Source organism: Kogia breviceps, chromosome 11, assembly GCF_026419965.1.
Source record: "Kogia breviceps isolate mKogBre1 chromosome 11, mKogBre1 haplotype 1, whole genome shotgun sequence".
NCBI lineage: Eukaryota > Metazoa > Chordata > Mammalia > Artiodactyla > Physeteridae > Kogia > Kogia breviceps.
The window spans coordinates 9,033,753-9,056,671 of record NC_081320.1 but is presented as its reverse complement, the minus strand read 5'-3'; the positions used below and the strand labels follow the sequence as shown (position 1 = coordinate 9,056,671).

General features: G+C 59.6%; 1 protein-coding gene and 1 long non-coding RNA gene across 2 annotated transcripts in view; one reads left to right on the top strand and one right to left on the bottom strand.

Moving 5' to 3' along the window:
• Positions 1-1,883: 1,883 nt before the first annotated feature.
• The window catches only part of FAM178B (family with sequence similarity 178 member B), an 89,086-nt gene continuing 68,050 nt past the window's right edge, over positions 1,884-22,919 (bottom strand). Inside the window, 4 exon segments of the mRNA XM_059079646.2 lie at positions 1,884-2,216; positions 3,755-3,907; positions 4,224-4,301; positions 17,759-17,884. Coding sequence (XP_058935629.1) covers positions 2,184-2,216; positions 3,755-3,907; positions 4,224-4,301; positions 17,759-17,884 — 390 coding nt within the window. The 3' untranslated portion in view covers positions 1,884-2,183.
• Positions 11,079-12,588, top strand: LOC136792065 (uncharacterized). Its single transcript, XR_010835226.1, has 2 exons — positions 11,079-11,652; positions 12,411-12,588. It is a non-coding gene; the product is annotated as an uncharacterized lncRNA (long non-coding RNA).

Sequence of the window (22,919 nt, the reverse complement as noted above, 5' to 3'; positions counted from 1 at the left end):
ATCCCTCGGCCTTTTCCCAGGGGCTTAGGGATCTGGAAAGAGTATGTGGTGAAGTTGCCAGCGTCACTGTGGAATTCTTGGCCTAGAGGAGGCTGGCTCTCTAACTGGTCCCGGACTGGTTTTAGAAGATCTGGTCAGCTCCCAGCCAGTTCCAGAGAGGGCCCATTACACGTCCTGGGGGACACCGTACGCCCTTGGGTGACCTCAAAGTGCACACCTCTGCTCAGGTTACAGGGAGGCCTCTGGAGGGCCTGAGCTGTCACCAACACCTCCTCTCTCCTTGGCATCTATTTCTCTCCTGGGGGTGTCTTTGGGAGCAGGGGCAGAGGGGGGCAGCGGACGAGAACCGGGCCTGGGCAGGAGGGCTCCAGAAGCCTGCAACACCGCACAGCTCGAACCCTTTCTCAGAGCCCAGTAGGGGCGGCTTCGAGAATTGGAAACACCCCGCTTCAGACTCTTAGGCCTCCCTACCCGCCTCTGCCCTTGGCGGCGAGAACGAAGAAAGGAAATTTCAAGGGTGATTTCCAGGTTTCCAGAGCAAACTGAATAGCCGAGGATGAACTGTCAGGATGTGCCGTGTCAGGAGCAGGGGCAGCCCTGAGCGGGGGGTGAAGGCAGTGGCTCGCCACAGCCTCCGCTCTGCTATCGGAGGATCTCAGGCCTACCTGATGCCGCTGGGGCCCCAGGGGTGCCCTGGCCGAGGGGGCCTGTGACGGGGCCAGGAACAGAAACCAGAACTCTCAGGCAAGCCGCCTGGGCCTCCAAGCCTCCCTGGCAGAGGGCTTCTTCCACCTCTCACCTGGCGAAGGCAGAGAGGCAGGGAGACGTGGTACCCGGCCCTCTGCCGTGCCCTCTGAATTATACATCGGCCTTGGCTCCCAGCACTCTGGGTACCCAGCGAGGGCCTCCGAAACAGGCCCAGGAAGCGACGGGCTACACTTGGGGGCTGCAAATTGAGGCACTTGGCCTGAAGGTCCTTTATTTCGGGGGAGTTTCCTACTTAACCTGCCTTACCCTGACCCCCGTGGTGTGAAAGAACAAAGGAGAGGGACAAACAAACAGAGAAAGTCACAAGCACCAGCCACGGTCAAGTGCCACTGGCAGATGCTAGGGTTGAGCTGAGGAATGGGGACGGGCCCAGTGGGCAGGGCTCATCCTCTGCTACTTCCTCTCTACCTCCTGCGGCCCCTGCAAAACTCCATCCCAACCTAGAAGGGAGTCAGGAGGGGTCAGGGACTAGCAATGGCTTCTCAGGGTTGGACGTGTGTGGGCAGAGAGAGAAAGTGATACCCAAGGATCTCCTGCGGGTAGCGAAGGCTCACTCGCTTCTCAAGGGGAGCGGGTCAAAGACGTCCAGCCCCCGTTTAGGGATCAGGGCCCACAAGACTGATCTTGCGTAAGGCAGAGGGAAAACAAAGAGTGTTGGGAACTCTCTTTCGACTCTGCCCCCCATGCCCAACTCCTGAGTCTGGGAGTTGGTTTCAGAGCTCAACAATAAACTGAATTAAGTGTAATTACAGCCCTGAGCTACCATCTCACTCCGTGGATCTTCCCCAGTGGCAGCGGGGGAGTGGGGAGTGGTCCCAGACCGGTCCAAACAAACGTTCCCCGTCCCTGCTCCCTGGGTGTCTTGACAGCTCTCAGGCCACAGCCAGAGCTGCTCCTCGCTGAAGGTTTACAAACAGCCCTCAGCTGCAGGGGGTGGGGGCGGGGCACGTGACTGCCTGGGGTGAGAATTCTGCAAAGTACCGGAGAAGTCAGGAAACCGGACGCTGAGCGCGGGTCCTCAGTAAGGGACTGAAGGAACTCTTGTAACCAATGATGCTGAAATGAGACTTTAGCATGCACAAAGAACCCTCACATCTGGGACACACAGAGGGGGGAAGGAGGGTGGGGAGGACGGTGGCTGGAGGACCCAGGAGGCCCAGGGAAAGCAGAGCTTTGGAGACAAAGGTCTTGGGGAGAGGAGAAAGGTGGGGAAGGGAAAGAGAGCTGAGAGGTGAGCCAGGCAGCGAGAGAGGCAGGACCCTTGCCAGGAGGGGGCTCGGGGCAGCGGGGGAGGCAGGTGCTTGCTTCAGCTGGCTGGTCCTCCTCTGGCCTCCATTCTTCACACCTCCAGTTACCTGGGCCAGGTTCACTTCCTGCCAGAGCCAGGAGCTCTGCGCCGCCCCTGCCCTGCTCCATTAGATGTCTCCCCAGGGGCTGAAGTACCAGGTCTGTGGCAAAGAGAAAAGCAGAGTGTGACGGACGCTCCCTGGTGCTCCAGCATCCCTTGAATTTCCACTAGGGCCTCCTCCGTGCCAGGTGCTGAGCCGCAAGGCTCCTTGGGGCTCCCAGTCCAGGTGAGGACATGGCAGGTCAACAGGCCACAACCACAGCTCTGCCTTGGTTCTCTCTACTCCCTGTTCACAGGCCCAGGGCGCTGTGAGAGGAAGGTAGGGCCTGCCCCCTGGCTCGGCCAGGCCACGAATCACTTTTCCTTCTTTTCATGACAAACTCACTGCATCTCACCAGAGACCAGTGTGATCTAGTTCCTTAGGGGTTGAGGGTGAGGTCTGCTCTCCAACTTTCTCAGAGACTTGTGAAATCTGAGACCCAAGCCACAGCCCGTGGCTGATGTGTCAGCCCCAGGTCAGAGGTTACGGGGGAAGGAAAAGCAGAGGGGAGTCAGAGGAAAGGCAAGTTGGGAGCCTGGGAGCATTGGGAGGGGGGCTGGAGAAAGAGTTTTTACAAGACCCAGCTCCATCTGCATCCAGGGCTGGGGGCGAAGGGGTGGCAGGGCTGCTTGTTGGAGGAACGGACAGAGGCCAGAAGGGAGGCTGCCAGGGCAGGGGCTGGACTGTGCCTAAGTGCGCAGGCTTGCGAGTCGGGCTGGTTCTGTGCCCTGCTTCTGATATTTGCATGCCCCGGCCTGCGTGATGGGGCAAGCTATTTAACCTCAGTGACTCTGGCTAGCTTGTTCATCTGTAAAATGGGATCATAACAATACCTGCCTCGTGGAGGTTATGTGGATTCATGTAGAAGACGGTCTTTATTTCAATAAACATTAGCTATGAATGTTTACTACCCAGGGAGTCTGAGGGAGTCAGGAGCGTAAGCGCTGTTGCTACAAAAACTGGAGGAACCAGGGCAGCCTGGGCGCGTTCCCCCCAGCAGAGTGGGAGGCCAGCCTCAGGCCCATAGGACAACTGGGCAGAGGGTGGACAGCCGGTGCCTCTGCTGCCCCTTCCTGGCACAGCTCACGACAGACTGGCCCTGTGGCCCAGGCTCTCCCCTCTCCAGGGCGAAGTTTTTCTTTGCCTTCACCCAGGAGTCGCCTGCTCTGCGCCTCCCTCACCGCACTCCCACACGGGGCCCCTGACTCCCGATAAGAATGGCGATGGGGCTTCCCTGGGGGCGCAGTGGTTGAGAGTCCGCCTGCCGATGCAGGGGACGCGGGTTCGTGCCCCGGTCTGGGAGGATCCCACGTGCCGCTGAGCGGCTGCGCCCGTGAGCCATGGCCGCTGAGCCTGGGCGTCCGGAGCCTGTGCTCCGCAACGGGAGAGGCCACAACAGTGAGAGGCCAGCAAAAAAAAAAAAAAAAAAAAAGAATGGCGATGGCCCACAGAGGACACGTCTCCCCGCACTGCCTTCTGCCCCCATCTTCCAGCCAGGAACCCAGCAGCTGCAGAGGGGGCGGACACACTGAGGGCTCCGGTCAGCCGCCTGACCACTTCCCTCCCCTCCCAAGCCTGGGGGCTGGTGTGGGCACCACCTGGGACTGGCAGTGGGCCAGCAGCTCCTGCCAGCGGATGTAGGTCTGGGTAGCCAGGTCCTTGAGTTTGGTCCGGTGCGTGGCCTGGGGGCTCTCCCGGATGTGGGTGCTGATGTGACGGTCCAACTGCACGCACAGCAGCTGCAGCTCTCCCTGCAGAGGCCGGGGGTGGGGGAGGGTGGGGCACAGGCCCACAGCCACAGTCGGGGAGGGGAGCACAAAATCGGAGAAAGAGGAGGACGGGTCTGAGTGACTGCTCAGAGGTCAGGCAGGAAAAGGGAGGGGAGGCACGGGGTGAGGGGGGGCACGGGTCAGTATCCCTTGGGAAGGCCTGGTGGGACGCTGGGAGGAGGACGAGGCCGGCTCCCCTAGGCCTGCTTCTTTCTCAGCCTCCCACTCTTTTCCAGTTCCTGGCAGCGGGCTGGGCTCCTCCCCCAGAGGCCCCAGCCCAGCCTCTTGGGAGACTCACCCACTGGTCTGGAGTGATGTCCTGGCAGCTGACCACCAGCCCAGCTAGCGTCAGGAGGCTGTGGCACAGGTAGTAGACCTGGGGAGAGACAGGCTTCCCTGACTGCAGCTCCGGCCCAGCCCTGGGCTTCCTGCGACAGTGTCTGGGGAGGTGTCTTCAAGAAGGGCCCCACTCACTCAAAGCTCTGCCCCCTGAGGAATGACCGTGCTCCCTCCCCTCAGAAAAAGAAGAAATCTCTGCCATCCAGAAATCCATGCTGTCACCCAGCCCCATCCTGGGGCTCCAGAGGAGAAAGCCCGTGGGCGAGAGGGGCCTGTCCACTCTGAGCTCTGCCTGGCGTCTGTGGTCCCCGAGGTCTCTGCTCCGCTCCCTGTGGCACCCACGCCTGTGCGCACCGTGACCAGATGCCACTGTCCACTATATGCGTACACGGGTCCCCCATGGGTGCCCAGCTCAGCCCGGGGGACACCCCTGCACAGACAGCTGTGCAGCACAGACAGCTGTGCAGCTCAGTCCAGACACGCCCACCGTACTGACCGGAGGAGGCTGGTGAGGGGAGGGGGGCAAAGGGCAGGAGGTCTGGTTGAGCATTTGTCCACCTTACCCACCCACTCATACCCTCACTCTTGCCCCCTGGACACCAAGGGGTGAAAAAAACAGGACGAAGGCCGATGCTATGTGATCAGAGGCTAAGTTAGATCCCGGGGTGCCCTTGGACCCTGTTGGTGCCCATTCATTTATGAGACGTTCACCTGCTGTGCAGAGAAAACCGAGTGCGGAGAGCACCCACCCCAAGGACAGGCGAGGCTCCTGCTGTGAAGACAGCCTGCTCTCCTGGCAGTCAGTGGGCACACCCCTCCCCCCACTCAGAGGTGCCTGCTGCTCTGTCCCCTTCAGACTCCCCCTAAGATAGGAAGGGTGGCAGGAAGCACCCCACCATCATGCCTGTGGCAGATAACCAGCCCTGAGGCTGAGCCGGGAGGGGAGAGGCAGGCTCTAGAGATGGCCAGCAGGGCTCCAGCTTGGTGATAATGCGGTTGGAGCTCAGAGCCAGCCAAGGCTCCCCTGTCCCCCCACTTCCCCTGCCCTTATCATCCTCCCCCTTTAGAGCACCTGGTGGTGCCCCAGAAACGGTCACAGCCTCTTTGCACAGACCCGGCAGCCTCCTTCGGGCAGAAGCTAGAACGTTCTCTGAAGGCATCAGACACTCTGGAGTATAGTCTTCTCCAGCTCAAACACCACGTGCAAAAATCCTGAGGCCACAGGCCACCAGCCCCCCTCCCCCAGCGGCACCTGCCCTGCCCAGGACCCAGCCTGTTCTTCAGCACAGCAGCTGAGGCCCGCAGAGGGCTGATCCCACAGGCTGGCCAGGTTGGCTGGCACGGCCCCTGGCAGTGGGGAAAAGCAGGGGGCCCGCTGGGTGTGTGCCTCCAGGCGGCGCTGCCCCGGGCTGGGGAAGGTCCAGCCTCCGCGAGCAGGGTCCACCTGCTGGGTCCCCCTTCCCCAGCCTGGCCTTGCCCTCGGGAGGCCCACGGCATTCGGAACTCCTGAACTCTGCAGTCGTGGCAAACGGCTCTTTCCCGCCGTCCCAACCCCCTAAAGGAGGCTCAAGCCCGTGCGCTAGACGGTGCACCTTGACTAAGACACAGCCACACTCACTCAGACGTCAGAGGGGAAAAGATGCTTCAGGAAGGCAATCATTTGGTTACTGACACTGAGTACAGAACCTCAGCTTTCCTGTGGACCAGGAGGACAAAGGGTCCTTCTGGCTTTTCTGGGGAGGGGGGAGCAGTGGTGGTGTGCCGCTGAGAGGGCTTCAGGGAGGAAGTGACTATACCAGGTCTCAAAGGAGCCGTAGGATTTGAGGTGAAGGTGGCCCTGTGCGGCTGGGGCACAGTCCAGATTACAGCACCAGCCAGATCCCGGGCTGATGCAAGAAGCAGGCACTGACCGCCGCTGGGGCCCGAGCTGGGCTGGAGCAGGGGCGAGGGGCGCCCTGGGGGCTGCGCTGGCAGCAGCGCGGCCAGACAGTGGAGAGTGGAGGCCACTCAGCGCTGCTCTGGAGCAGGGAGCCTGGGTCGAGGAGGACAGACTGGGGGCACTTGGGGGAAGCAGGGGATAGAATGCGTTGGGATGGAATCCACCGAAGTGAAATCGCGGCTCTCAGAAGGATGACACTTCCTCCTTCATCTTTTTGGGTTTTTTTTTCTCTTTAAGATTATTTCTTTACAATGTGTGTGCTTTCCTCATATAATCAGAGTATAATGAAAAAAATTTTAATTAATTTTAAACCAGACAATGCCAATGATAAATGTCTGAGCCCAGGTGGGTCTGGGGTAGGTGCGGGGCAGGGGAGAGGGACGTGACCGTGGGAGGGGTCACGAGGGAGGGGCATTGAGCAAGCTGATGGTGAGAGGTGGCAGAAGCCAGAGAAAATATCCAAGGGCGACGGAGCCATGGGTTGGTGGCCGGGAGGGGGGCCTGTCTGCGGGGTGGGTGTGGAATCCCGGGAGGGCTGTGGCAGAGGGGACTTGCACCTGTAAACATTCCCCCAACCGCAGGGGGCGCCGAGGCGCTGGGCCGCGGGCTCAGGTGGAGGCCCTGGCCAGGCCCGCAGCCCCCGGAGCCCCCCTCCCCTGCAGGATGCATCTTCCTGGGAGGGGGGCGTGGTGAGGGTGGGCCTGGGGTCTGAGGAGCGCCCGGGAGGAAAGCCTGCGCGGCGGCGGGGATTTGCTGAGAGAAAAGAGCGGCTACGTGTGTACGCGTTTCACAACTTCATTCTTAATGCCGATTCCCAGAATTGAATCTGGAGGGAAAGTCCCAGGAAATCTATTCCGAATATGGGGGTTTTTTTTGGGAGGGGGGCAGAATAGCAAGAAGGAAGAGGTAGTTCTCAAGAAGAGCCTTGTTAACCCCATTGTATAAGCCGATCGTCCGAAGGGCGGGTGCGGGGTGCAGGGGGCGGGGGGAACCACGCCCACTACCTGGAAGGAGGGCTGGGAGCATTCTCCCCGCTTTGGGGAAAAGGGCTTCGTTATCAGCAGAATCGCCCAGACCATCCCTCCCCGCGGTCTCTGCACTGAGGAGAGGATGAGCAGAGGTGAGAGAGGGTCCTTCCGCTCTCGTCCAGACAAAGGGACAGACTGTGGCGCCTGGGACACGCCAGGCTTCACCTGCACCTCAACCCTCCTCTCCCAGGCCCCGTTTCTGTGAAGGTCCATGAGCAGAAACTGGGGCTCTAGCAGGCTGGGGGAGGCTGAACCTGGGTCTCCTTCCTCTGGAAACTTCCTCCGGTGGGGAGGGCAGGGGCCGGCCCAGGAGCCCGGCAGGGCCCGGGCGGGCGGGAGACAGGGTAGGACGCTCAGTCAACAGCCAGGCGTGAGAGCTGCGTTTCCTGCTCCAGTTGTGCTGGGACCAGTTCCTGAACTCAGCAAGCCCGTTCCTGTCCTGCTGGCACCACGGAAACGCGGGGCACTGTCTTCTCTTTCAAGAGGCTGGAAAGGGAGGCTGGGCAGAGGCCAGGCATCGGCGGGGCCGGTGCAAGGTGGCCCTTCCTCCTGTCTGAGGCCCCTTCCAAGTCCCTAGGGGCGGGCGGGGGTACGTATGGGTGTAGGGGAGGGTGCCGGGTGGCTTCAGGGTTAATGAGCAGTGCAGGGGCACACCCTGAGTGGGGGCTATATGCATCCAAGCTTGGGCATCTTGTCCGTAGAGCGGGTCCTCCCCAGCTCGGGCTACCCAGCACCTCCCGACTGGGGCGTGAGTGGAGGCTGGGAAGCCCCCAAGGGAAATGGGGCCAGGAAACCTCAGTCAACAACCTGGGGAGAGGCAGAGTCTAAGGCGTGGGACGTGCCCGAACCCAATGCCGACAGGAAAGGACGGTCCTCTCCCGCTGCTGCCAGCGGGGCCTGCAGCTCCGTCTTCTGGGTCTCTCCCTGGAGTCTGGCAGGCAGACTTTTCTGAGAAGTTTTGTGCAGGATGCCTCCCTCTTGGCTCTAGAGCCTGGAGGCAGGGCCCCGTCCTCTCCCTGGGGAAGGATGACGAGGGAGAGAGATAAGGGACAGCCCACTGGGCTTGTCACCCACGAAGGGGCCAGGGGAGGGGAAGGCCAGTGTCTCCTCTTCTGGTCCAGCTAGCTTTGACCTGGGAACCGCCAGCCAAGTCTTGGTGTACAGAGCTTTCGTCATGAGACGAAAGGGAAAAAGGGTGGATGGTTCCCAGGAACTTCATCCTTTAGAAAAATTCCCCTCTAGCTAATGCCAAGGGAGCTGGCTGTGGGTTATTTACGCTAAGAAAGGGCAGAGAGGGGGAGGGAGGGGATCTCCCAGGAAGCCACTCTCTCTGGCCAGAACGTAATAGTTTCTCCCACCTCAGGTCCGACCAAGAGCGCAGGCTCACCCGAGGCAACCCTTCGAACCCAGCCCCCTCCCTGGAGGCTGCCAGACCGGTGGGGGGCAGGAGGGGGTGCAAGGGAGGCGGGGGACGGCAGATCTTGCTCTTGGCTGGAGGGTCCTGGGGGAGCAGGCCCAGCCAGGCTCTGGGGCAGCTGCTGTGGGGCATGGGGGTGGGGTGGGGGGAGAACTAAGGCTGACCCAGGAACACCTGCTGGGGAGGACACACTGACTCAAAGGACACAGCCTTCCGGCCAGGCTGCTGGGGCCCAGGGGCTCACACTGCAGATGTCGCCGGCTCCCGCTCAGCAAGCTGGCCCTCAAGGCCAACTGCTGTCCGGTTCCTTGCCCGGGATGCCAGGACCCCAGAGCAGCCTCCCTTGGCCTCACCTCTCCAGGCTCACAGGCTCTGGGGTTGGGGCGGGGGCTGTCCCGGGGGACCTGCACTCAGCCACAGCCTGGCTGGGCTGCTCTCAGCCCCGTTTGCAAGGCCGGGAGGTCCAGGAGAATTCTGCTCTAGGTCCTGTCATTGCCGCGTGCGGGTCTTCTCAGGGGTTCTGTTCCCTCAGAGACACTTCGCTGCAAACACATGCTGAAGGGCAGTTCTAGAACCAACGAAGTCTGGGAAAGAGTGAAGCCGTGCTGGTCTGCCTTGGGCCATTTCAAACCCAAGGCTAGAGCTGGGCCCTGATGAATTCTCTTCCTTCCTTCCTTCCTTCCTTCCTTCCTCCCTCCCTTCCTCCCTTCCTTCCTCCTTTTATCAAACTGAACCCTATAGCACTACTGCACAGTGCCCCGACCCAGCGGGTTCCCACAGAGGTCCTGCTGACCTTCACTTTCAGTAGATGTGGAAGCTGAGCCTGGAGAGGTCCCCTGACTGCATGACCATCTCCACTAAGTGTGAGGCCTGATGCAAATGTCTGTACGTGCTCCCTTACGCCGAACAAGCTGTGCGTGTGTGTGCGTGTGTGCGTGCGTGCGTGCGTGCGTGTTCCCTAAAGGGGATTTAACCCTGGAGAGAGATCAAGGCCCTTCTGCATTGCACGGCCAGGGCCCAAGGGCCTGCTAGAGGCAGGACAGGGAGAGGCTGAGGCTCCCCCCTGGGGAGGAGAGTCGGGGCAGCAGGCCTGAGCCCCAGGGCATGGTCTAGGCACTCCATCACACACCGGCTGGGCAAATAACAACAAAAATAGTCAGTCATGAGTAATCCTGAGGTAGGGCTACTTGCAGGCCTCAGGCCAAGAGCCTCAGACTGGTGACAGACAGAAGCGCATCTGGCTAGTGTGTCCACCAGAGCTCAGGCTGAGAGGGGATGCGTTTTTCTAGGGGAACCCCGTCTGGACCTGTCCTGGATTGTGACACCTGCCACCATCTCTAGGGTGCTATTTCTTCCTAACTTCTTCCGCCCCCACAGGTTAACTGCATGACTTTTTCCCCTTGTCCAGGCTGCTCCCGCTTCAGGGTTACACTCTCTGCCCTTGGCTTGGGCAGGCTCCAAAGCAGCAAGCAGAGGGCTGTGCCCACAGGAAAGCTGAGTAGGGAAGGGACTCCGACCAGGACAGGTCAGCCGTCATAAATCCTAGAGAGAAGGAAATGGCAAGGACGCATGAACCCATCACTAGGAAATGACATGGTGACATGGCACCTCTTCCAAGCCCAGGTCCCTGGAAGCACAGGGCACAGAGGCCAGAGAACAGACGTCACAGGCAGGACTTGCCAGACTCACCCCCGGGGGCTTGCAAGGTCAGACACTCAGCTCTGTAAATGAAAGTGTCTGTCTAGGCGTGGGGGTGGGTGGAGCCCTAGACACGGAGCAGGATGGGGCCGACAGGCTGACGGGAGACAGGCTGGCAGCATCTGGACAGGACCAGGACTTCCGGCTCAGCTGCTGGGAATGGCCACTGCCTAGAAAGTTTGTCTCAAGGCCCCAGCGGGGCGGAGAGATGGGATGTCTCTGCTGAGGCTGCCAGAGGACCTCGGGGCCCAGCATGGGTCCCCCTCCACAGGTATCTCAGAAGACGAGCGCCTCACCTGCTCTTCTAGCTGCCCAGAGGAAGTGGGTTCAGAGACCTGAGACCCTGAACTCACTTGAAAGGGACAGAGGTATTCTTTTTTTAAGTTCTATCCTGAACTTGGAGTTGAACCTTGAGCAGCCCTGGCCCCTGCTCTTGGTAGTGAGGATGGGGCGGGAACTAGGAGGCCCTGGCACAGCGGGGGGGGCCAGGTGGGGAAGAGATGCAGTTGAGACAAAAGCAGGAAGGCTGAGGGCTTTTTGTTCCTGTGGACCTGCTGCAGGGGATTATCTCAGCGCATTTGCCCCCCTCCTATGTCTGAGGGTGGGAGGAACCGAGGGGCTACAGGCAAACCCCACACAGCCCACCCTTCCTTTCTGGCTTCCTGCTGGCCATGGCGGGGGGTGGGGGCGGGGGGGGGGTTGACAGGCGGGGATGGGCTGGCCCTTCCTGCTCCTCCAGCAGGGACTAGAGACCCTGACCCCAGGGGGATCTGGAACGGAAACCCAGCTCTGCCTGCTGCCCAGAGAGGGACGACATTCTCGGTGCCTGTGTTTGAGAATCTACGCCTGGGTGTGCACGTGTACCTCAGTACGTGGATTCCAGCACCGGGGGGAGCCCCTGAAACCAGCCAGGGTGTTGGCAGGGGCTGGAGAGGCCCCACGGAGCGGTGGCTTCCTCAAAAGCAATGGCTTCCTCCCTTCTCTTTCTTATCTTTCCCACTCTCTGTATTGTCTCCTGGCGTGTTGGCCTGGCGAGCACCTGGGAAGCACGGCCCTCCCGATACGTCCCGTGGGTGTTAGGGAACAAGGCCTCTGCCCGCGGCTGAAGACCAGAGGGATATGCCATGGACGCTCTGGCTTCCTGGTGCCCAGGATCCTGCCCCCTCGTTTGTCGAGTCCCAGCCTCCCGTCCCCTACACCCAGGCCAAGGTGCTGCACAGTGGGGACTTCAGCCCGGACTCCAGGGAAAGATGTGTGACCTGGGCTGGCCAATCACTTCATGCCTGGCTACGTGATTAGCTTAGAGGTGAGCACATGACCCAAGCCAGGCCAATGAGACTCAACTTTGGGGGTTAGGATCCAGGACAGAAGCTCTAGCTTCTTTCCCCCTGGCTAGGGTTGCAGAGGGAAGGAAATAAGCCCGGGGTGTCTCAGAAGCAGCGGCAAAGCTGCCTGGGAACGCACCAAAAGGCAGAGCCTAGAGATGCAGAGAGGAATGCTGAAGTTTCACGACACTGCCCAGCCCTGGTCCAGCTGAGCCTGATGAGCTGTCCCAGGACCTCTTGGGACGTGTGTTTGTGTTTCTGTCACTACAGGGTCCTGGCAAAGACAGGGTGAGGAGGGACAGGACAGGCGGTGAGCAGAAGAGCAGTTGAAAGGGGCCATGGTCTGCCTGGCAACCGGTCCTCCAGGCTGAGGACAGCTAGTGAGGGGCCTCACATACCCTTCCTGCTCCCCGCTCATGTGCGTGATAGTGGGAGCTGAGCCCAGGCTGCTTAGACGGGGCTCTTAGACGGCACTGCTGAACCCCCTGGTGGTCCAGTGGTTGGGACTCGGCCCTCTTACTGCTGGGGCCTGGGTTCGACCCCTGGTCGGGAAACTAAGATCCCGCAAGCGGGCACAGCTCCTCCACCCACACTCCCGAGGCTGGTGGGCGGGGCTGGGTGCAGGGGAGAGGGGAGAAGGGTCCCTCACCAGGCTGTACCTGCTCAGGGCAGGCATTTTAATGGAAGCATGTGGTGGAGATAGACCCTGGACCCAACCCTCAAAGGCGACTCTGTTCAGGTGTGTGAAGCAATGTGTGGACAAGCCACTGGCTGAGTGAACAGACTGGAAAGACCACCGGAATCCAAGGACAGGAGAGACCGGCCAGGCGTCGCCAGGAAGGAGGACCAGCAGGAACAAAGACGTGGGCCTGAGAATGGAGGGTTTCTGGGAAAGACACCCATTGCTTGGAATCAAATGGAGTGGTTTGCTGCACAGGAGAAAAACCGCATGGATGAAGTAGGGCCAGCTGACAAAGGCCTGGGATGGGGGGGGTTGAATATGATGTGACAGGCACTCGGGTGCACTTATTCCTACGAAAGAACGGGAGAAAGACGATCACAGAGTTGCCCGGGAGGACTGGAAGGATGGAGAGACAGAGGTAGGGGGCTGTTAGGGCAGAAGCACGTGAGTCACCCGCATGGGGTAAGGACGGTGCCTGCGGGAGGGACCCTTGAAGGGTCCTTAGGAGGACTGAGCCTGGGGTGGGGCAGGGCAGAGAGCAGGCCAGAGCTGCCCAGGACTGGAGCTGCCTGGGCTTCAACAACAGCTGCCTGCAGAATCTAAGCCTCTCCTCCCCAGCTCAGCAACATCACGTTAAGCCCTGCTCATACACCTGCAAAGAAGGCAGAATTCCTGGGAGTCAGTCAAAGCCGGCCGGCCTGGGCCCCCGGCCCCATGTGCCTTCAGACGCTCAGAGGTACCCACTGTGAAGGGGCTCAGCGGCCACTCAGGTGGCTGTGATGTGTATCTGGGGCATGGATCGCCCTTTAGGGTCAGCCACCCAGAGGTCACCTCTTCGAAGTCTATTTCCAAAGATGTCAGCTGTTCCTCATTTTGGAGGAAGTGAGGAGGAACCCAACACAGACCAGCCAGAGGAGGCACTCAGGAGTCCTCAGTAGCCATTGTCCATTCTTCAAAACCAGTCTGTTTTCTCCCAGTCCTCCTAATCTCGGCCCAAGGTCCTCAGCCCTGTGGGCGTGGCTCTCCCTAAGGTGCAGGGCAAGGGGCAGGCAGTTCAGGGGAGAAGGCAGAGAGTGGGGGGAGAGGGAGGGGTTCCTGCTCCACCTGTCCTTCTAGGGGACACGAGGGCCAGGAGCCTGTGCCCCAGCCAAGCCCGAGGGAGTCCACGTCCCCCTGTTGGTGTCGAGTGCCAGCGGGAGAGTGCAGGGTGCAGGGGCGGGTGCAGAGAGCCGGAGGGCAGCCCCAAACGCCCCAACCACACCCAGTCACGTAAGGCAGCTCTTGGCAGGGTCACCCGACAGAGGGACAGGCCAGTGCAGGAGTAAAAGCGGTAAAACTTGCTTGTCAACTCTGCTAACACATGGGCACACCATAAAGATATACAGGAGGCACACACACAACAGACACACGCATGCACAAGACACGTGCACACACCCACATGCGAGGCAGTCCCGGGCCCTCCGCAGAAGATGCGCAGAGACGCCAGGCGTTGAGTTCAGAGGAATCTGTGAGGCAGGGCGGGGTTTACCCCAGCACCAGCCAAGCCCAGAGCACACCCCGCCCCTTCCCTGTTCACACATGCACTTCTCCTATAAACAAGCCTCACGAGCACAGAGACGGGGGCACAGGCCACGTGCGGGGGCGGGGGTGGGGGGGAGGCGTGCACGTGGTGAGGAAGCCGATGGGAGCCCCTTGCAGCTGCCAGGCTCAGTCTGGGTGGGGTGGCCTCTCGCGGCTGGGCCCTGGGGGGAGGGGGCCCACCGCAGATGCAGGACCCTCCGTGGGTCCCAGGCTGTCTGTCCCCGTGAGGGCACTGTCGGGCTCCGAGGAGGGCGTGTCCAAGGGGCAGAGGAGGAGACAGAACCGGCTGGCGCCTCAGTGCAGCCCCAATGCTGGGACATCCCCCTCCGTGGCCTTAGTTTTCTTTCCACGCAATGAGAGACAGTTAACTTCCTCAAAGTTCCCAAATTTAAGCAAACTGGGGGAAAAGTTCCACCCTACCGTAAAGATCCTGGTTCTACGGCCCTTCCAAATCCCTAGGTGAAATACAGAACCCCAAATTCCTTCCCTGTAGCATCCAGGTGGCAGAAGGCCAGGGCGAAGTCAGGAAGGGCAGGGAAGTGTGGTCAACGGGAACGTCACACGCGGCGGAGGTTTAACGAGACCACAGAGTCAGTCATCTCGATAAAAATGAGTTAAGTCTGGGCAAAGATGGTTTAGGCAAGTCAGCTAAAAGAAAACAGAAAGCCCCCGGGAAACCCCTGGTTCTGGGCTGTACGGCCGAGCTCGTCGCTTTGAGGAGACAGTGGAAAACAGAGTCCAGTTACACGACGTTGGCACAGAGGCCTGGGAAGGAGCTGGCCTCTTGCAGAATTGGTACCCATGGGCCAGAGGGAAGCACCTGGAGGCCAACTCTCAGAGCACACGTCTGCATTAAGACATCCTCTCCCACCTCCCTCGAACACGCGGGGCACAAGCTCCTCGCAGGGCAGCCCCAGACCCCCAGGCATCACTCTCACCTCCATGCTCCGGACCCCTCTCAAACCAGGCAAGCACAGGGCCGCCAAAGATCACCCAGGGGCTGAGCAACTTCTTTAGCCAAAAGCACTTGAAAATGCTCAAAGGACTCTAATCATCCCGTTCAGAAGCAGGATTCCTATTTTCCACACAAGCTCTGCCCTGATCTGCTAGGACACTTTGTGACTCTTGAGCTAGGACAGAACCCGCCCCGCCCCCAGCCCCTCCGCCCCCCCCCCCATCCCACCTCCACCCCCTGCAGTGTTGCAGAAGGAGCAAGTTGCTTCTTTTGCTGAACTTGGTGGTTAGCTTTCTCGGGCAGGAATCTCACTAGCTTATAATTACAAACAACGGCGGTGACTGGTTCTCTCATAAGCAGGTGACACTTAGAAGCCCAGGCCATCAACCCTTGTAGCCTTAATGAAACAAGGACATTAAGAGACAAGGGGGCCTATACACGGAGACTGGTCTGAGGGTGGAGGGCGTGCAGAGGGAAGGTGCTTTCCAGCAGAGGGGTGGGAGGGCCGGAATGGGGTGGCAGGAGAGAGTTCAGAGCGGGAGAATTACAATTGCACTCATTCATTTGTGCCCTCATTCAACCATCTAGCGCCCAACGCAGCACGCGACGCTGAGACACCAGCTGGGCCCACCGTCTAGCTGGGGAGACAGACAAGTCAATGGACAACTGCAGAGCCATGGGATCAGTGAGGAGAGAGAGAACCCAGCCTCCGGGAAAGGCAGGATCAGGAGGGGAAGAAGGCTGGGAGCTTCCCCGGGGGAAGAAGGAGCCTGGGCCAAGGCACCAGGCAGAGACAGGAGTGGGGGGCGGGGAGCGAGGGCTGGCAGGAGTGTTTATCTGCAGAGCTGGAGGAGGGCTGCGACCCAGCAGTCTTGGCAGGAAATCTCCCAGACGGGAGTGAGGGGCCTGGGGGCGGGGCCCAGCAGGGCTGCCCCAAACGCTGGGAAGGGCCTGTCCCCATTTCCTCCAGGCCGGGTCGCCTCAGGCCAACCTCACTCCGGCCTTAACTTCCCCGCTGCACCCCAAGCAGAAAGAAGGCAAAGACTTCGAGCTCTAGGGATAAAAGGGCTCGGCCAGCCCAGACCACCGCTCCCTGTAAAACAGGGCAGATGACGCCGCTGCTCTTTTTGGCTGGTGAGTAGCCCGATTACCTCTGAAGGTGAAACACGCCTGGGCCCTAACGAGGAGTCAGTGGGCTCAGCGGGGAGCTGGGGGGCTGGGCTGTGGGAGTCCAGTCATCTGCCCCACCCGGCCCCTCCCGCTCTGGACAGTACCTGGCCCAGGGGGACAGGATGCTCCACGTTGCTGGGCAGACTGCTGCCTGTGTGCCCGCACCGGCCCCACCCCTCCACGTCCCTTCTCTGCTCTTGGCTACCTCAGACCAGGATCAATCCCCGTGGGCTCAAGCTGCAGCAAAGGCATCTAAGAGCTGCCTGGGCCTCACCTGCCTCTTTCGCTGCCCTGGACCAGCACCCGGCCAAGACACGCCGGCCCCTTGTGTTTCCAGGCCAAATGGGTCATTTCCAATATGCAGCCGACCGGGGATGGCACTTCACAGCCTCCTTTACATGCACGAGAACAGTCCTCAAATATACAAGGATACCCTCAGCCCGCTTACTCCCCTCTCTTCCCAGGCTGTTGAAGGCACATGTGCTACCAGACTGAGGCGAGGTCCAGAGGTGGCCCCAGGGGCCTGGAGGGCAGCCCTTCCTTGGCCAGACCAGACACAAGCCTCCTCTTTTCTCTCTCGCCCTTCCCCTTCCCCCAGCCCAGACCTGGGGCCTGCCCACCTGTGTCCTGCTCAGACAGACCACCCCCAGGGGTTGACCCCACCTCTGTTCCAGAGCCCCCGGAACACCCGGACTTAGCCTCCGAAACGAGCTCCAGTTTCACGGGAAATAGCCGGCAAAGGGGAACAGGGCCCGGGGACAGCTCACGTCAACTCACTGACCTTAGGCACCACTGAGAGAGACCCTTTCCTGCGAGTTCCAGGAGAGGAGCGCGCACACCTGGGGCTTATCATATCTTCTTAACGGTTCATTTGTATTCGTTGAGTAATTAATTCACTTATCTGATTTGCAGAATGATGCCCAAACATCCAACCCCTGGGTGAGCCTTTTGGAACCACCGCCTTCCTAAATTAGCAAGATGCCTATCTGCATCCTTCATCCCCGAGTCCCCGGGGATGGGGGAGCTCACTGAGTTCTACCCACCAACTCCCCAGGGAGCCAGGCTTGGGATTCCCGGGCTGCAGCCCCTCCACCGCCACCCCTGCTTGACATTCACCCCAGGGGCCACAGGCCTGACCGTGCCAAGCCCCACAACCGGCAGGCTCTGGGGTACCTTGTTGCCCCTGACTCCCGCCAAAGCATGGCTTTCAGGAGAGCTGGGCGACGTCTGGAAAGTCAATTAGGAAGAACTGGGGGAAGGCCAAGGACTCAGCCTCGTTGAGGGCCACAGGGAACGGGAACCGGGGGCTGGACCCAGCTCCACTCGCAGGAAACGTGGCGCCTCCTGCATCTGAACATTCCCCTGTGCTTGTCCTTTGGGGCGCTCCCTTCCCACCCCACTCCCCTCGCCAGCGCTTCAGCTCCTGCGTCCTCTCTCCCGCAGCTGACAAAGCCACGCCGGGCCGCAAAGGACACGGCGAAACTCACAAGCCTGCACGCCTGGCCCACCGCGCCTCCACGAGGGGCACGGGCTCTGTGGAGATGGGCGGGAGAGTAGCTGGCTGGACTCTACCCCGAGGGCCCGGGTTTTCAGGACTGGCAGCCTTAAGGCCCCCAGGCTGTGCCTTGTGGACAGCCCAGCCTTCCCTGCTACCCTGGGGAGGCGCCTTGGCGGAGGTGGGTAGGGGCTGGGCGCTCACCTTGTAGTCTAGCTGGGCGCGGGCCTTTGGCTGCTGCTCCTGGCCGGGGGGCATGGTCTCAGGGCCCAGGTACTGCCTCAGGGTTGATGGCCTCATGAGGCTCAGGAGATGACTGAGCGAGGACAGCTGGGGAGAGAAGGGGGGCCATGACTCACGAGTGCTTGGGGCACTTCGGGGACGCGTGGCTGGGACACGCCGGCTGGCAGGCATGGGTCAGAGCCTAGGCTCTGGAGCCAGACCATTGGCTCCACGACCTGGGGGCACCTGTTCCCTTGGGAGTCGTGTGGCCTCTCCGAGCCTGTGCCCACCTGTGAAATGGAGACAAGCACACCCTCCTTCCCGGGAGAAGAGGCTCTCGCGCTCGCGGGACATGCATCCTTTAGACAAGCGAACGAGGAGGACTTAACCCACGTCCCGGGACTGAGCAGACACTCAGGGCTTAGAAGAACCAAGACCAGAAGAGGGTCTCCTCTGCCACAGGACAAGACCTTCCCACCCTGAGGCCCGCTGGCCCTCTCTTGTCATTTAACTTGTTCCCACGGGCGTTTTCAACACTCCCGAAAGAGGAGAGGTTGAGAACTACCTCCATACCCATCTCTGTGAACGTGAACGACGACTGCACTCATCACCCCCAGCCCCCCTCCGCCTTTTTCCTAACAGAGAATTTCAAAGCAAATCCGAACACCGTATCCTTTTACCCACGAAGAGCTTCAAACAGAAAAGGATAAGGATTTTTTCCCCCAACATAATCACATCATTCTCTTGCCCAACAAAAATTACCGAGAATTCTTTACACGATCAAACACCTGTGTTCAGTGTTCTCTGACTGCCTCAAAAATGTCCTCAGGCAGTTGCTTTGTTGGAATGGGATTCCCCGCGAGGTGCACACATTGCCCTTTGCTTAATGAATTATATCACCCAATCTGCTAGCTGCCCTACCCCCCATCTCTGAACAAATGGGGGCATGTGGCCTGCATAAGAGCAGGTGCCTGCATCCAGCCACTCCTTCCCACCCAGCCCCTGCACCTGGTTTGGGCAGCCTCGGCTGAGCCCCAGCAAGGACCACCAGCTGCCCCAGAGCTAGCTCACGGCCGGCCGGGGCTTCAGGAGGCAGGCAGGCAGTGTCTGAGCCTTGGGCCCATCTGAGGCCACCTGTAACCCTGGGGAGGGAGGATGCAGAAGGAAAGAGCTGGGTCAGGGGAGTTCACAGAGGCACCATGTCTTTAGATGTAGCAGGTGGAGGCTGGCCCAAAGGGCGAGGGCTAAGCCTCTGGGCCAGCTCCCTGCCCGAGGCCAGCCCTGCCTGGCGCACCTGGCTTCTTCCCCCTGACTCACCCGCAGACACCTGCTCAGCACCTCGGCCAGCCCCGGGCTGAGAAAGCCCAGAAGAGCAGCTGGGCTGACTGAGGGCTAGGAGTCCGGCCGGGCCGGGGGGGTGCCTCGGCCCCTGGCAGGGGGCCAGGGCTTCTTGCCCTAGCGTCTGATCCCTTCAGAGAGGGAGGGCAGGAAGCAGGAGAGAGAGCAGGGGCGGGGGGGGGAGGCGGGGGGAAGGTCCTGGGCGAAGAGAGGCATCATCTGGAGCTTCACCAAAACCAGAGCTGTGCTGCCTTGCTCAGGCCTTCCAAGTCTGGCGATAGTTTCCAAAACAGCCCTGCCTGCTCCGGGCTCACAGCTGTGCAAGCACAGGAGCGGGCTCTGCAGCCCACGCCCCCGAGAAGCAGCCCTTCGGCAGGCAGCCCCGCCCCAGCCGGGACCCTCCCTGCTAGGAGCCCTGGGCGGGCCGCGGAGCACACAGCAGCGGCTGGCTGCTCCCACGGTTTTCCGCTCACTCCGTGAAAACAGCTCCACTCTGCCCAGCACAGCAAGCTGCTGCCTTCTGATTGCTTATTCTCTTTTGTTCCCAGCTCTGGCAGCCGCAGTCTATCCCCTCCCCGGGAGACACACCCTTCTCCGCGGTCAGGACTTATTTGGGCTGCGTGGGTCCCGGCAGAGCCAGGCTCTGACCAGCACGCCTCCCCACTTTACCCCCACCGCCGGGAGCCGTCTCTGCAAACACTCAGCCTGTTAGGACAGACATCCCCAGGCAAGAAGCAAACGATCACCCAAAAAGGCAGGCCTCCGCTGGCCTCGTCGGTCGGTTTGTCCGGCAAGAGGCGGCAGACAGTTCCAGCGAGGCAACTGTCCACACAGCGGTCCCTCCTGTGCTCAGACCCCGGCAGCTGCTTCTATTGGCCCAGCGGAGAAGGCCAGCATCTTAAATGTCTGCGAGGGCCCGGGTGGCACCTGTTGCTCCCCGGAGCCTGTGCCCTGCCTGGGCCTTCTGACCGGACACTGCGCGGCTGCCCCCTCCGCCTTCCAGCCTTCCTCTGGGCCCACCTTCCCAGTGACGCACCCCCCCGCCCCGACCTGCCCGCCCGCCCGTCTACCCAGCAGCAAGCACCTGCTCTTGTTAATCCCCTTCCCTGCACTACTTTTGTTTCCCAAGCACTTAACCTTCTGACATGCTGTGTAATTTTCCTGTTTGTTATGTTTATTATTACTTGTCCCCTGCCCCTCACTAGAACCTAAGCTCCGTGAGGGCAGTTTTGGGTCACTGCAGTGTCCCCAGAGCCTTGCCCAGCACCTGGCACGTGGCGCAGCTGTGGCCCCTTATCCGAAGTTTCCCTTCCCATGGTTTCAGATACCCGTGGTCCACTGCGATCCGGAAATATGAAATGGAAAATTCCAGAAACAGTTTGTAAGTTTTCAATCGCACGCGCCCTTCTGAGTAGCGTGATGAAATCTTGCGCAGTCCTGCTCTGTTCCTCCCTGATGTGAATGTCCCGGTGCCCAGCGGATCCTACCCCGTTAATCACTTGGGGGTCCTCTCAGTTATCAGATTGACTGTCGCAGTATTGCAGTGCTTGCGTTCTTGTGCTCAAGTAACCCTTATTTTACTTAATGATGGTCCCAACACACGAGAGTAGTGATGCCGGCAATTCAGATATGTCAAAGAGAAGCCTTAAAGTGCTTCCTTTAGGGGCTTCCCTGGTGGCGCAGTGGTTGAGAATCCGCCTGCCGATGCAGGAGACACGGGTTCGTGCCCTGGTCCGGGAAGATCCCACATGCCGCGGAGCAACTAAGCCCGTGAGCCATGGCCGCTAGGCCTGCGTGTCCGGAGCCTGTGCTCCGCAACGGGAGAGGCCACAACAGTGAGAGGCCCGCATACCGCAAAAAAAAAAAAAAAAAAAAAAAAAAAAAAGTGCTTCCTTTAAGTGACAAGGTGAAAGTTCTTGACTTGGCCACAGTGCATGATAAGGGCTTAGTTATGATGAAAAAGGCATCAAGCTTATACAATAAGATATTTTGATGGGGAGAGACCACACTCACATAGCTTTTATCGCAGTATATTGTTATAATTGTTCTATTTCATTATCAGTTATTGTTATTCATCTTTTACTGTGCCTAACTTATAAATTAAACTTTATCACTGGTAGGTATGTATAGGAAAAAAACATAGAATATATAGGTTTCAGTACTATCCACCGTTTCAGGCACCCACTAGACATCTTGCACTGTATCTCCCCCGCAGATAGCAGGGACTACTGTATATGCTTAATGAGCATTTGTTAAATGAACAGATGAACAAATAGCAGGTCAGGTCTGCAGCTGGCCTTTCCATAGTAGATGCGAAACTTTGTCTCCCTTGATTTTGGCCAGTCGAAGCCTGTGTTTTCCAAACTCCAAACTGGGAGGCATGGCTTGACAAAGCAGGCTTGCCGTGTTGGTAGAGGTGGCCTGGGATAAGAAACGAACTCCCGATTTCTCTCTCCAAACCCGTTCCACCTGTGTCTTGCCTGTCTCGGTAAAGAGCCTCTCCAGCCTGCCAGCTGCACAGGTCTTGGAGGCCTCCTCGCCTCCTTTCCCTCCCATCCCACATCCTGCTGGCTGTACTTGGGAAATACACCTAGAATCTCACCACTGCTTGCCACCTGCGTGTGCCGCCACCTTCCCAGGCCAAACCGCCATCAGCTGTTGCCAGGGTTACTGCAATTGCCTCCTTCCACTCGCAACAGTCTAGTCTCAACACAGCAGCCAGTGTACTTGTAAAAAAGTATATGAATCAGATTATGTCCCTCTTATCAAAAGCTTCCAATGTCTCCCCACTTTGGCATGAAAGTCAAGCTCCCACCTGAGTCCCCACTTACCTCTCTGACCTCAGCTCCTCCTACTCCACCCTCAGCGCTCTGCTCCAGCCACACCGGCCTCTCCTTTTGCCTCCAACCTACGAGGGCTTTGCCTGCCCCAGTGCCTTTGCACCGGCAGTTACTTCTGCCTGGAATGCTTTTCCCCAAGAAACCTGCGTGACTCCTTTAGGTCGGTGCTCAAATGTCCCCTTCTCTGTCCACCCCTATAAAACAGCATTCCCCCCAACACTCCCCCTTCTCTTTATCTGGCATTATTTTTCTCCATAGCACTTATCACCATCTGGAATGCCAAAGATTTACTTCTCTCTTGGTGCCTGTGTCTGTCTCCACTGAGTTTCATGAGGGAAGGAGACTGAACGCTGTTCAGGGCTGTATCTTCAGTGCCCTGAGCCGTGTCTGGAGCACACTGGTGCCTGGGGCCAAAACCCTGCTGTTTCTGGGATATCCCAACGATGATTCGCAGGAACAACACAAAGGAAGCAGTTTGAGCCTGAGGCTCTCCTGGGAGATGCAAGCCTTGGGGTTGTTGCATCCCGACCACCTAGAGAAGTCCTGTCCCTCAAATTCAGTTCTTCAGCACCTGCTCCTGCTCCGGGGGCCTCAGGCTGCAGCCTGAGGTGGAGAACCAAGCGATCCAGGCATCGGGGGCTCCTCCTGCCCAGCCGTGCCCTGAGAACCCCCTGCCTGGGAACTCACCCCAGATCCTCTCCTTCTATGAGCCAATTCTCAACCACTGAAGTCCCCTTCACGGCGAATCAATTGCTAAGGTTTATCAAGCACTTATGCATGGATGAAGGAAGGGCCGGCCCTTGTCCTCCTATCTGCCAGCCAGGACCAAAGCTCAAGGGACCAGCCAGGCACCTCAGCTGAAGCAGCAGGTGTGGTCCAGGCTGTCACCACAACAGGATCCAAGGAAGGGGCTGGAGAAGCAGAGACGGCACACTGCAGGGGTCCCAGGCACGGACTCTGGAGTC